We start from the raw sequence: 12,106 nt of genomic DNA on the forward strand, positions 1-12,106 counted from the left end.
GCTGCATCGCACAAATAATATATCTGTTTTTTTATCCGAATCTACAATTAAGTACTTCTTCCTTTCTTTCGTGGAAAATTAATTGGCCTTGTTTGGGCAAGAAAAATTGCTACGCTTCTGTTGACACATTTTTTAATTATTTTTTTATTTCATATATATTAAATTGTTATAATAATTTTTTTTACAAAAATCTAAAAAAATACATTTCAAACAAGGCCTAAAATATTTTAAACTATTTTCTACTATTTCAGAATGCTTTAAAATATTTATCATAATGAGCAAATCAAAATATTCTTTAGTCTCTTTATTTTTAATCACATGCATATCATTATTTAATTTCAAATTTAAACTTATGCAATAAAATTAAAAAAATATAAACATTATAATCAAATTATTATTTTTAAAAAATTAAATTCTTGAAATATGACAAGAAATAATAATAATTATTATTAAAAGAAGAAGAATTGGACTGTCGTGGGGCGGGTGTCTCTATGGACATCGTTTAGTGACCAGCCTAGCCGGTCAGAGATTCGTTTTACGAGACTGTCCTGTGGTGCGTGCCGATTTTCCATTATCTGTTTGGAAAATCGGCACGCACCACAGGACAGCTGTTTGGAAAAACATTTGGAAACAGATAATCGGCACACATTTGGAAATTTTGGAAGTTCGATTATGTCAATTTCTAGGTAATGATGAGTTTGCTGTCGTTTTATTTTTTTTAAACCTGATTTTAAATTCTAATTTTGAATAAATATTATCCGTATCTAAATATTATATTTTTCTAATAATGAAAAAGTCTATCCATGAGTAGTTTTAATTGAATCTTTTTTTCTTAAAGTCGCTTTTCAAAATGAATTCTTCAAAATATGTATCGAGAACAACCCCAATATTAGCTAAATTCTTCAAAGTATCTTTTCCCGCAAGTAGAAAGACTTTATTTTATGATTATGCATTGTCCGTCTTAGTAAATTATCATAATAACTATTTTAATAACCTCAAGTCCCATTTTCTCTTTAACAACGGACTAAAATTAGTACAGTACGTAAAAAATTGTTAAAATAATAAGAGTGTTTGGATAGCAAATTTTCTTAATCTACTTTTTTATATTCTCAATCACTTTTTTATCTCATATACACCACATCACAAAAAATATTACAATATTTATTCTAAATAATATTTCAAATAATACTCTATCAAAATAGAGTATTGCATTGGTTTCAGCTCAATTTCTTATACTATATGTAGATATACGCTTTCAAAAATGACTCAATTTAATGCAAACTATTCAACCAATTTTGAATAAATCTTTACAAGTTTTCCCACAATTGACTGAAATCAACTTTTTGGTAAAAAAAAAATTTTATTGACGGATCTTTAAAAAATATCCAACACGATTTGATTTATATCATTGATTAAAAGTACCCTATTTCTAGCCTACTATTTGGGTTAATTCCACTTTGTCCCCCCAAACTTTGGACGATAATCCACTTAAATCCCTGAACTTCAAAATGGGACACTTAAGTCCCTAAACTTATAAATACCTCCCACTTAAGGAAAATTGTTAACAAATCTTGAATGCCGTTGGTGGTCGAAGTGTCCCATTTTATAAGGGTTTAGGGATTTAAGTGTCGCATTTTATAAGTTCAGGGACTTAAGTGAGAGGTATTTATAAGTTTAGGGACTTAAGTGTCCCATTTTGAAGTTCAGGGATTTAAGTGGATTATCGTCCAAAGTTTGGGGGGACAAAGTGGAATTAACCCCTACTATTTACAAAATTGATTAACTTGTTAATGCTATCACGAATTTCTCATGAAATTAAACCCTAGATTTCAACACAATTGCATCATTAGCAAAAATTTACCCACTGGGGGCACTTGATTAGCACTAACAAAAAGGAATTGACCATCAAGGGATGGATGGTTATGCACTTTTGCTTGTCTTATTCAACAGTATAATAATCTAAACTAGTCAGGTTTCCACGTGCTCCTGGGGACTCTCTTCCCAGTCCCCAGTCTTCCTCCAACAGTTCCCTTCTCCTCACCTCGCAACCTTTCCTAGTTACTTTAATGCCATGTTTTCTTGCTTTCATTTATGTTTGCCCCTTTGACCAATATTTTCTGCCATACATACAGGCCGGAGACTACCCGGCCAATATTTGCCCCTCACATTACAGCCCCCAACTCCTCTCCAGTCTCTGCCAATCCCCCTTCCTAAATGTCACTGTTTTCAACCATTTTCAGGTGTTACTAATTCTTAGGAGCAGTCAAACAAACCATCTTCACGTTTCAACTTCAAGAGGATTCTTCTTATCACATGCATCATCATCATCATCGTCAAGAAATCGTCTACAGCTACCATTGCATCAGTCCCGCTTTCTGAATATCAGTTCAACAAAAGAAAAATGGTGATGGAAGTTGTTCAAGAAGATATGGGGGATGGTAGCATGCAATGCACCGACCATCCTTACAAGAACAGCACCCCAGGTGGGATCTGTGCCTTTTGTCTTCAAGAGAAGCTTGGCAAGCTTGTTTCTTCCTCATTCCCTGTTGCTATTTTCCCGTCTTCTTCTTCTTCTTCGTCTCCTTCATTTAGATCTGACTTTGGTGGTAGCATTACTAGTGCATCATCTTCCTCTGCTATTCGCCCTCCTCATCACGGTTCCTCAGCAGCTTCTCGTCACATTAATCTAAGCAATGACTGCGAGTATCACACCAGAAGGTCTAAGATGCCGTTTAGTTTGAGTACTCACAGGAGAAAGAAGAAGAAAGATGGCACCGGTGGTGTCTTGGCTGCAGCAAGTTCAGATGCCACCAGCATTGTTTTCAAAAGAAGCAAATCTACCACAACTCCCAGAAGAAATGGTATCCATTTTTTGGATGCTGATGATGCTGAAGATTACAGCCCTCACAAGAGAGGTTTCTGGTCATTTCTTTACTTGCCCAAGCATTCCACTGCCAAGAAAGGTGAAAGGTCGTTCAAAGATGTTAGTAGCTATGCGTCATCAGTGTCAAGTGCAAGTGGAGTTGGTGCTGCAGCTGGTGGTTCTACGAGATCAAGGGACAAGAAGAAAGAAGAGCTTGTTGTGGTGGATGAAAATGAGAGCCCTGATCAGGCTGCACTTGATAGAAAGGTGTCGAGATCTAGATCTGTTGGCTGTGGAAGCAGGAGCTTTTCTGGGGACTTCTTTGAGCGGATTTCCACTGGTTTTGGAGATTGCACTCTCAGAAGAGTTGAATCTCAGAGGGAAGGTAAGCCTAAAGTGCCTTCAATGCACAGGAACAGTGGTGCAGGGCAAGATTGCATCAAGGAGAGAGTCAAGTGTGGTGGGATTTTCAGTGGTTTCATGATTACTTCTTCCTCCTCCTCTTCTTCATCTTCATCATATTGGGTTTCATCTTCAACTGAGGATAATGTGAATGGTGGAAGATCAGCATCAACACCAGGGAGCGCGCGACATGTTGCTCATGGAAGAAGTAAGAGTTGGGGATGGGCACTTGCAAGTCCAATGAGAGCTTTTGGGAAGCCCTCAAATCATGGAAAAAGAGAAGCTTCAAATAAGAATGCTGCCCCAAATTTAGCTGCAATTCCTTCCTTGTTGGCTGCGAGAGGCTAAAGGCTAAGCTTTAAGAAGGCAGCTGCTTAATTTTAAGTTACTGCTAAGGAGTAAATTATTTACTACTTCTACCTTATTATACTAGTGTTATACAAATTTCTTGTCTTAAACCTGTGTTTATCTTCCCTAATATTATGAGTAACATCCCTGTTTGATCACTTTTCTTGAGCTCAATTTATCAAGTTTCTGTTGTGGATTCAAATCCGATTAATTGTATCGTTGTGTGGTGGGACTGTGTGCTAAATAGAGGGTATTCCTCATTTCTTTAGAATATTCATCAGCAAATGCATAATGTTAAATTCAATTTGAGAAGGACCCAAACACTCCATGAATGATTTTTCAGAAGTCAAACGTGTCGTTCTCTTCTTGTTGGTGGAACTTTTCGTTTTGTTGAAATATTTTCCCCGTTTTCCTGCCATATATAGACAGGATATGCCATGCAATTGTTACTTGATTTTGGATATCTATCTACCTGTATGTCAATGTATTTGGAATGATGTGTAACGTAGTTGCATGTTTAGGGAGCACTGTTTGGCCGCTGCAATACGGTTGTGGCTTTGGCGGTCGGATTCTTGTCGTGGTGATTGATCCCTATACGTTTGTCCCTACCCTTCTGGGGCCGAAAATTGCTAATGATAAGAGGAAAAAAGACGATAGATAGAAATCAGGTTTGGTGAGGATAGAATTTTGAGCGACTTTGATGCAAAAAGTTTGTAGGGGCTTTTTGTCAACAGGATTGTGTATTGTTTTGCTTGAGTTGTTATTGATGTTTCCATGGAGGAGTCCCTGTCTATTTGTGTTTGTTGCGTCAATCTAGCTGGCTGAAATTAATAAAGAACAGGTTGCACGAACTCAAGAAAAGGGCAAGCAGATTAGCCATTATAACCGAGCATGTGCAAGGGGAGCTGTAAGAACAACTAATCATTGTGACAAAAAGAACTGTTAATTGGAGATGAAGAATCGCTCTCAAAACTCAAAAGGAAAGGAAGAAAATGAAGAATCACTCTCAAATTTTGAGTCAAATGGAAGCACATGTATGGTGGGATATGGACACATGCAGCAACCTAGTCAAGGGCACAACTGGGGTTTGGGTGGATCCAGACTAGACTCGTAGTATATTATATAGTATAAGATTTCTTAATTAAGCTTTGCTCCAACAAGTGCTCTTCACAGAGTTGCCAAGTGGCTAGTCTTGCTTGGTATACTAACTATTTATAAAAGGTTCATTACTCTCTCTCTTTCTATCTCTTGGCCATTGGACAAGGATTTTAATTAATTAAAATCGAGTCAAGTTTGAGAAATTGAGCTGGAATTGTATGCAAACAAACTATAGGCTTTGAAATGGCCTTAAATTAAAAATTCGCAAAAAAAAGGTTCGACATAGGTTATGGAATATACAAAACAGAAAACAAAACTGCTAGATATCTGGACTCTCTCGACGGTAGGGTTGGATTGGATGGTAAAGAGAAAAAAAAAATAGATGCATCTCTCTAGTGATTTGGACATTGATGAAGCTCATAGTTTAGCTAAACTGAGAGAGAGGCCCTTTAAAGTTTGCATCAACAAATTATTGAACTTGTTTATGAGAAAGGCTGCAGAAGTTTATTGCAAAGGGAATACCAGCACAATAGATTAATATACCAAACTGGTTGGCCATATGAATCACCTATAATTTGATTTCCCAGTTGGTTGATGATGCTTTTTGCTTAGTATTTAATAGTAGTAGTTAATACTAGCTTGATTGTGTAGTAATAATAATAATGTACCAGAAGACATGGTGATTCGCTTTTTGTTTTTAAAAAAATAATAGTTAGAAATATCGACGAATTGCAATGTTAACGAAGGGTACAATTTTCATTCGTCTAAAATTCAAGGATCTTTTCGTAAGTTTAGAAAAACTCACACTGGGTTTAGGGATAATCAGGCTCGAACTGATGATTTCCACCACGTCAAGGTGACACTCTACCGCTGAGTTATATCTCTTTCTTGCCCGCATCGAGAAATAGAACTGACTAATCCTAAGTCAAAGGGTCGAGAAACTCAACGCTACTATTCTTGAACAACTTGGAGCCGGTCCTTCTTTTCGCACTATTACGGATATGAAAATACTGGTCAAAATCGAATTTAATTGTCAACTGCTCTTATCGGAAATAGATTGACTGCCGATTCCGAAGGAACTGGAGTTACATCTCGCTTTCATTTCCATTCAAGAGTTCTTATGTGTTTCCACGCCCCTTTGAGACCCCGAAAAATGGGCACAATCAATTAATCATTCTAGGGGAAGTAACCCTAATCAAGTGTTATTCAAAAAACTGGTTTTCCCATTAATTTAATCATATTATAACGCCCCTAGCCTTCAGCTATATTTGATAAGTATAACAACTAATTCTACTTATACACAAAGCATCCTCTTGTTTCACTACCATTACCTCGACAAAAGACCAGATTGCAATTGCCAGATGATGCCTAATAAAACAGAAAGAAGTTGACAATTTCCCATACTTTCTTGAAAGAAATTGACTGCATTTCTACCCCTTTCTTCTTCTTTTTTGCTTATCAAGGTTGGCTTAATTTAGGCACCTTTAATCCTTTTTATCATCTGTGGATAGATTTGGAAGCAGCATTAATGGAGTGGAGTATTCTCGGGGCCTTGAATAATACCAAACTGAAGATAGCGACATATGATAATGATGGCACGGGAGGGAGGACATATGATATATATATACATATATATATATATATATATATATGCACTCGTACACATGCATGCACAATAACGACATAGAAAAAGGCTGTCTACTTCAAGGCTGGCAATTGAGGATGAGATGATAAAATGGATGTACTTCAAAATGATATGCGCTAACATCTGGGTTAGATTTTTGGGCCCCTTCTGGTCCCGGGGCGGGGAAAGAAAGTTCTTAACCCCTGAGTGGGAGAAGAAACAAAAAAGGCTACAATAATAATTAGCAGTTGAGGACCCTTCCGCAGTACAAATTCAATATCAGAGAAACTAACTACATTTTGGAGGCCGTTTAGGCAATATCAGAAAAAAGAACATTAGGGAAATTGCCGTAATTATGAGACATTATAGATGAGATTTCATCTGGGATCAACACAATTTGCCCTTGCAAAAGCAACATTTTATTAGAAAATCTTTGTAACCAAATTCTTAGATGTAGTTTGGCCCTCCAAATATTTTTTTTTTTTTTTTTACTTCGACTCACGATATAGAACTATAATTGAGAGTTCGCTAACCTAGAAAAAGGTCTATATATTTGTCCTAGAACATAAAAACAAATGACAGTCGGCATAATTGAGTTTTTTTCTTTATACTTTATTTTACGGGTACTTAATAGGCATCGATTTTTATTATAAGGGTGTAAATGAGTCTAAACAGACAGAATACTTTAGTATTCAAACTTATTTGACAAGTTTAAATTTTGTTCAACTTATTTACTTCTTGAGTCGAGTTTGAACAAATTTTTATCGAGTTGAATTCAAGTCGAGTTCAAGTAGTTTGAAATTTTTATATCTATACTTCACTTATATGCTAATCGAGCCAAGCTCGAACCAAACTTGAAAGTTCATCAAATACAAATTACTATTTAAGCTTAGTTTGATTAACTGCGAACAAACTCTTACCAAATTAAACTCTATTCAAGCATCGAGTAATTTTACTCGTCTTTCAGTCCTATCAGTTAAGAAGGTGCTAAGTCGTATTAATTTCTTCAAATTAAATGAAGTAAAATTTAAATTAAAAATGTGTAAATATTATTTATTTTCAATTCAATAAAAATAAAAATTGCAAATGTGTTAATGAATTTATGTAATAAATTAAGTATATCAAGTAAAAACGCCTTCAAATGTTTCTTTTATCATAGTGCTCCTGTTTCTCATGATAATTTCCCCTGGAGAAAGGGGTCGGACTTTGCATCTCTTAATTCCGAGAATGGATAGTTAAAACTTTTAGTTCACAGGGTCCCATGTGAATGATTAATCTTTTGTATGTCCCCTTGGATGATTGCTGCACTTGCAGAATCTTCTGCACAAATATACAATTGCTCACCCAGTGCGAAGGTTATTTTAGCTTACAAAATAGTAGAGTGTGTTCTGCTTTTGCAATGGTAAATAAATTAATGCAGGAGGTTAATAATTTGAGAAAGAATAAATGATACATACTGCTATTGAAAGGCACATGCACGTCAATGCAATGCATTTTTTTTAATCAAACTACTGCTAGGAACACATTTGACTATCATTCTGCATAAAGAGAAAATCTTAATCGTGCATAACAAATTGAAAAATATACCATAGCAATTTTACAAATGTAAAGTAAAAAAGTGATTGAAAAATATATTCATGAAAAATATAATTTTTTTTTGGGAGAAAACTACAATCCAAACAAGACTTAAGAAAACACAAAAAGTTGATTTCATTATAAATTATATTATGTATTTTTTTTTATTTTAATTTTGGGCATAAAGTGGTGTTTTTCTTGATAAATGCCATATATGCGACTAAAAGCGTTTTTCAAAAATCAATAAGTAGGATTATATATATATATATATATATTTTTTTTTGACACAGGGGTGTTCGGGTCAATAAGTAGGATTATATGTGTTTAACAATTGAAATGTTTGGGTGTATGTTTAATTTCCTCCAAATTTTGTGGACTAGAATCGCCCGTACCCTAAAGGGTACATTTGGGACCAAAATTACAACTCCCCCCCCCCCCCCCCCATTTTTTTTTTTAACATGTACAAATTGGCATCCAGCCTAAGACAGGATTTATGGTGGGAGGAAAAATGCCTAAGAGGGTAGGCAGGAGCAGGACACTGGAATCTAACGCAAAATCAGTCAGACAAGTTATTGAATGCCATGCACGATCTTAGGCCGTGCGAGAGGAGTGGGTCCATTTCCCTCGTTAAGTCCCCATTCAACAGCCCCTCAAAATACAACTGCATCTTATGGAAATGAAAACTTTCTAGGCACTGGTTTCACTTTTGTCAGATTTCATTATCCAGCTCACCTCACCTCTGTTGTCACTTCTCTCTGTACTAGCGGCAGCAAGCTGCTGCTGCTGCCCTGCGCATCCCATGTACTCGCGCCTACTTCTCTTCATCTTTAAACCAAACAACTTTTTACGTATGTTACCATTATTAGGAATGAGGACTGAGTCCAAGTTCTAATGTACACCATCTTAGAGCTTTTTTTTTTTTAGGCAACAAAAATGACCAGGCATCTCTTGATTGATGAAAAAAAAAGAAAAAGAAAAAGGGAGAAGAAGAAAGAGAACTTGTAGCACCTACTGACTGACCAAAACTCAAAAAGATTCCTTCCCAATTTATCCTAAAATTTTCCTACTCAAATTGGAGGAATTCGTTACTTGTTGTTGGGTATTGAATTTAGGCCCATCAATTTTGGTTAGAAAGCCCAAAAGAGATGCATCGATCTATTGCATGAATAAATCTCGATCGGTTGTGTATATAATATATATATATACTCACCGTCACCGGTTGAGTAGAGAAGCAAAGACCTTGGCGGGGGAGAGAGAGCGAAAGCGAATCATTTCTTCTATCTTTGATCTAAAGTGAAGACTAAATCGATGTGGAGCTTTTCAAAAGAGAGAACATGAACAAGTTCTAGATTGTGAGGCAACTTATATTGTTTGGATTGCTTCATATTTCCCCAATTTTATTTGCTTACATCATCTTTACAATTTCCAATACACCTTTTTATCTTCCCAATATCTTTTTATCTCACATACATCACATCACAAAAAAGTGCTACAGTAAAAATATTCCAAATAACTTACAATCCAAACAGACGATGAGAAAGATGGCCTCCGGACGTGAAGTAATCCAATCAATAATTTGCTTTGAACAAGTTCTAGATTTAAGGGGCCGGTGTCAATAAGATCATCCAACTAATCTGCGATTGGAAATGTCCCCACAGCAAATAAAAAATATTTTATCACACAATGCACCGAATATGTGCAAAATTACTTATTCAAGTTTTCTACGTCTTTGAGAAGCACAAATTGGTAATGTCAATGGTACAAGTTTTATTTATGTATATGAATTGAATCTCTGTAAATATATTAATTAATTAAATGTCCCCAAGTAAGTTAAGCATTTTTCTCTGGTTCTTGAAGGTTTTCAAAATCGATTGTTAGGGCCTACAACCAGGAGCTTAACATCGTTTAATTTTATGTTTCTCAAACCAAAAGATGTTTGAAGCCATTGTATATGGTTTGTTTTTAGTATCTCCTTGTAGCTTACTTGAAGGTGAAAAGTAATCTTATTGAAACGCTTATAGTATATCAGTCTGCATTTTTTCCCTCCTCATTTGTTAAAAAAAGGATGTCACATTGTTGCTCTTGGACTAGGATTTGCTTTCAACGATCGTAGTTAGATACATATCTAATCAACTACTATATATGTTGCATATTATCCTATCACGCATGAGATATACAGATTTCTGTGCTCATTAGGTTTAAACTAAACTTGGGAGTTGGGATGGTTGATTGATTAGGATGTTTTGTGCTTCGCTCAAAACTTACGTATTGTGCCCTCAAAATCTTGATTAACTGCATGTGAGGATATAGATCAATTAAGAGAGCCAAACATGCACTTACGTGTCAGCTATTATGTTGACACATTCTTCTTGCATTTAGTAAATCACGGCAAACTCTTCCCGAATCAAGTAAATAAATCACAACAAAATCTTCTTGCATCAAGTAGCAACAAAATCTTCTTGCATAACCCAGAAAAGATACCAAAAAAAAAAAGAAGAAAAGTTAGCAGTTACTTTGTGACTCCCAATAACAAAATTAATTAACTCTACTTTATGCCTTTCTTTCTTCCTCATTTCCCCCTTTTTCAAGTTATTTGAGTCACTGTATTTCTCTTCTATTAATGCCTAGTTCATGATTCTTTGTGCCAAAAGATTCTTTTACTTGTCAAAAAAAGATTTCATCCCCACGTTTTTCATATATGTAATTCTGACCAAGGCTATATGAAATTTGTCTTACCTCGGTGTTGAAACAATTCCTTCTCCAAAATCAGTGAATTGCTCGTCCCAACGGCAAATTACTGACAAAGCATGTTGTCACACAATCATTCCTGCTGTAGCATGGATTACGAATAGTAGTACTGTTATAATAGTTTTCCATAATTCAGAATTAAACAAGGTCGAGCATATCTTGAGGCTTTCCACTTCTTGTTTCAATTTAATTGTTTCCCTTCCGGAATTTGGCTCAAAAACCACCTGAAATTGCACTTTAAGATGTAACCTCCCAAGGTTGGGAAAAAAAAAATGCTTCTTGTGAAATGTAGTTCAATATTTTTCTTTGATTTAGTCAGCATTCCATGGAATTTCTTGAAGCCCACAAACCAACACCAAAATAGTAAAAAAAAAAAAAAAGAAAAGGAAAACAAGAAGCTGTGCTGTGCAGTGACAAAATATAAACTAGAAAAGAAAACATGACTTATATTGCAAGCTTGCAAATTACAATTGATCATCACACTATCGGCAATACATATATATAATGCGGAAAATTCAGAGAGAGGGACTTTAACAATCACACAGTTTTATTACTAATTAATTATACATAGGAAACACACATCCTTCATCCTGATTCAAGCATGCGAGGTTGCACTAGTTGGCGAGGCCAGGAATAAGTCGGAATCCTGAAGGAATCAAGTTTGCGATGTTGAGAAGTCCCAGAACGGTGTCTCCCACGTATTTGAGCGGTGATTGCAGGCCTCCGACGGAAGGCAGGTTGACGTTGCATGTTGAGAGTGGAGTCTTCACAGCCACGCTGCAATTGGTTGTTAAAGAAGAAAGTAACATTTGAAGAGGATCCAAAACAAAACCAAACACTCCTGCGCTGTTCGTTGTTGTAGTAGACACCACATCTCCATTTCCGCACTGCAATTGCACTAATGCATCTGTCCAGAACCGGAAAAAAAAAATGTAGTAACATTTATGCATGCATGGTTTAGTATTGGGTAGCGTGAAACTAAACCACTAGGAAACCATGTGTTTCTCCTCTGAACTAACAAGGCAAAACTTACTTGAAAAAACGGGGGTAGCGGTGCCATTGATGCCAATGTTGCCATCAAGAGTGCAGAATACAATGCCTTTGACATTAATAGAACCAAGGAGGCCACTGATGAGTCCTCCTAATTGGGCTTCTGCAATTGGGATTGCCATTATAGCAACCGCCAAGGAAATGAAGAGAATGGACCTTATAGCCATGGTTGATATGGTGATATGTACTGCAGTAGATTGCAAAGAGGTTTCTGGCAGGAATCTGTGGTTTGGCTGGTGGGATGACAAGCCCTATGCAAAGTGGCCAATTTATAGGAGGGAGGAACCATGTTATTGCAAAAAATGCATGGCCGTAATTTCATATGGCTGATACTTGTCAAAATGAAGATGGAGTAGAGAATTTGTATCACTTGCATTTGAAGTCAAAAAGAACAATTG

The 12,106-nt window shown here is 36.0% G+C and overlaps 2 protein-coding genes across 2 annotated transcripts; one reads left to right on the top strand and one right to left on the bottom strand.

Annotated features, from left to right (window-relative positions):
- Positions 1–2,053: 2,053 nt before the first annotated feature.
- LOC113766928 lies at positions 2,054–3,733 on the top strand. The gene has a single exon (XM_027311086.1). The coding sequence runs from the start codon at positions 2,402–2,404 to the stop codon at positions 3,611–3,613; it is 1,212 nt and encodes a 403-aa protein (XP_027166887.1). The 5' UTR covers positions 2,054–2,401; the 3' UTR covers positions 3,614–3,733.
- Positions 3,734–11,122: 7,389 nt separating this feature from the next.
- Positions 11,123–11,919, bottom strand: LOC113767106 (phylloplanin-like). The gene is made up of 2 exons (XM_027311281.1): positions 11,692–11,919; positions 11,123–11,565 (listed from the first exon to the last, which is right to left on the bottom strand). Exons 1-2 carry the CDS (start codon positions 11,873–11,875, stop codon positions 11,273–11,275), a joined length of 477 nt encoding a protein of 158 aa, XP_027167082.1. The 5' UTR covers positions 11,876–11,919; the 3' UTR covers positions 11,123–11,272.
- Between the last annotated feature and the right edge of the window lie 187 nt (positions 11,920–12,106).

Source organism: Coffea eugenioides, chromosome 3 (assembly GCF_003713205.1).
Source record: "Coffea eugenioides isolate CCC68of chromosome 3, Ceug_1.0, whole genome shotgun sequence".
In the NCBI taxonomy this organism is placed as follows: domain Eukaryota; kingdom Viridiplantae; phylum Streptophyta; class Magnoliopsida; order Gentianales; family Rubiaceae; genus Coffea; species Coffea eugenioides.

What these genes read in the sequence shown, in the direction of transcription:
- LOC113766928 (XM_027311086.1), top strand. Translation starts at nt 2,402, where the DNA reads ATGGTGATGGAAGTTGTTCAAGAAGATATGGGGGATGGTAGCATGCAA.
- LOC113767106 (XM_027311281.1), bottom strand. Translation starts at nt 11,875, where the DNA reads ATGGCTATAAGGTCCATTCTCTTCATTTCCTTGGCGGTTGCTATAATG. An exon ending in CGCTACCCCCGTTTTTTCAA is followed by an intron (nt 11,566 to 11,691) that starts GTAAGTTTTGCC and finishes GGTTCTGGACAG; the next exon opens with ATGCATTAGTGCAATTGCAG.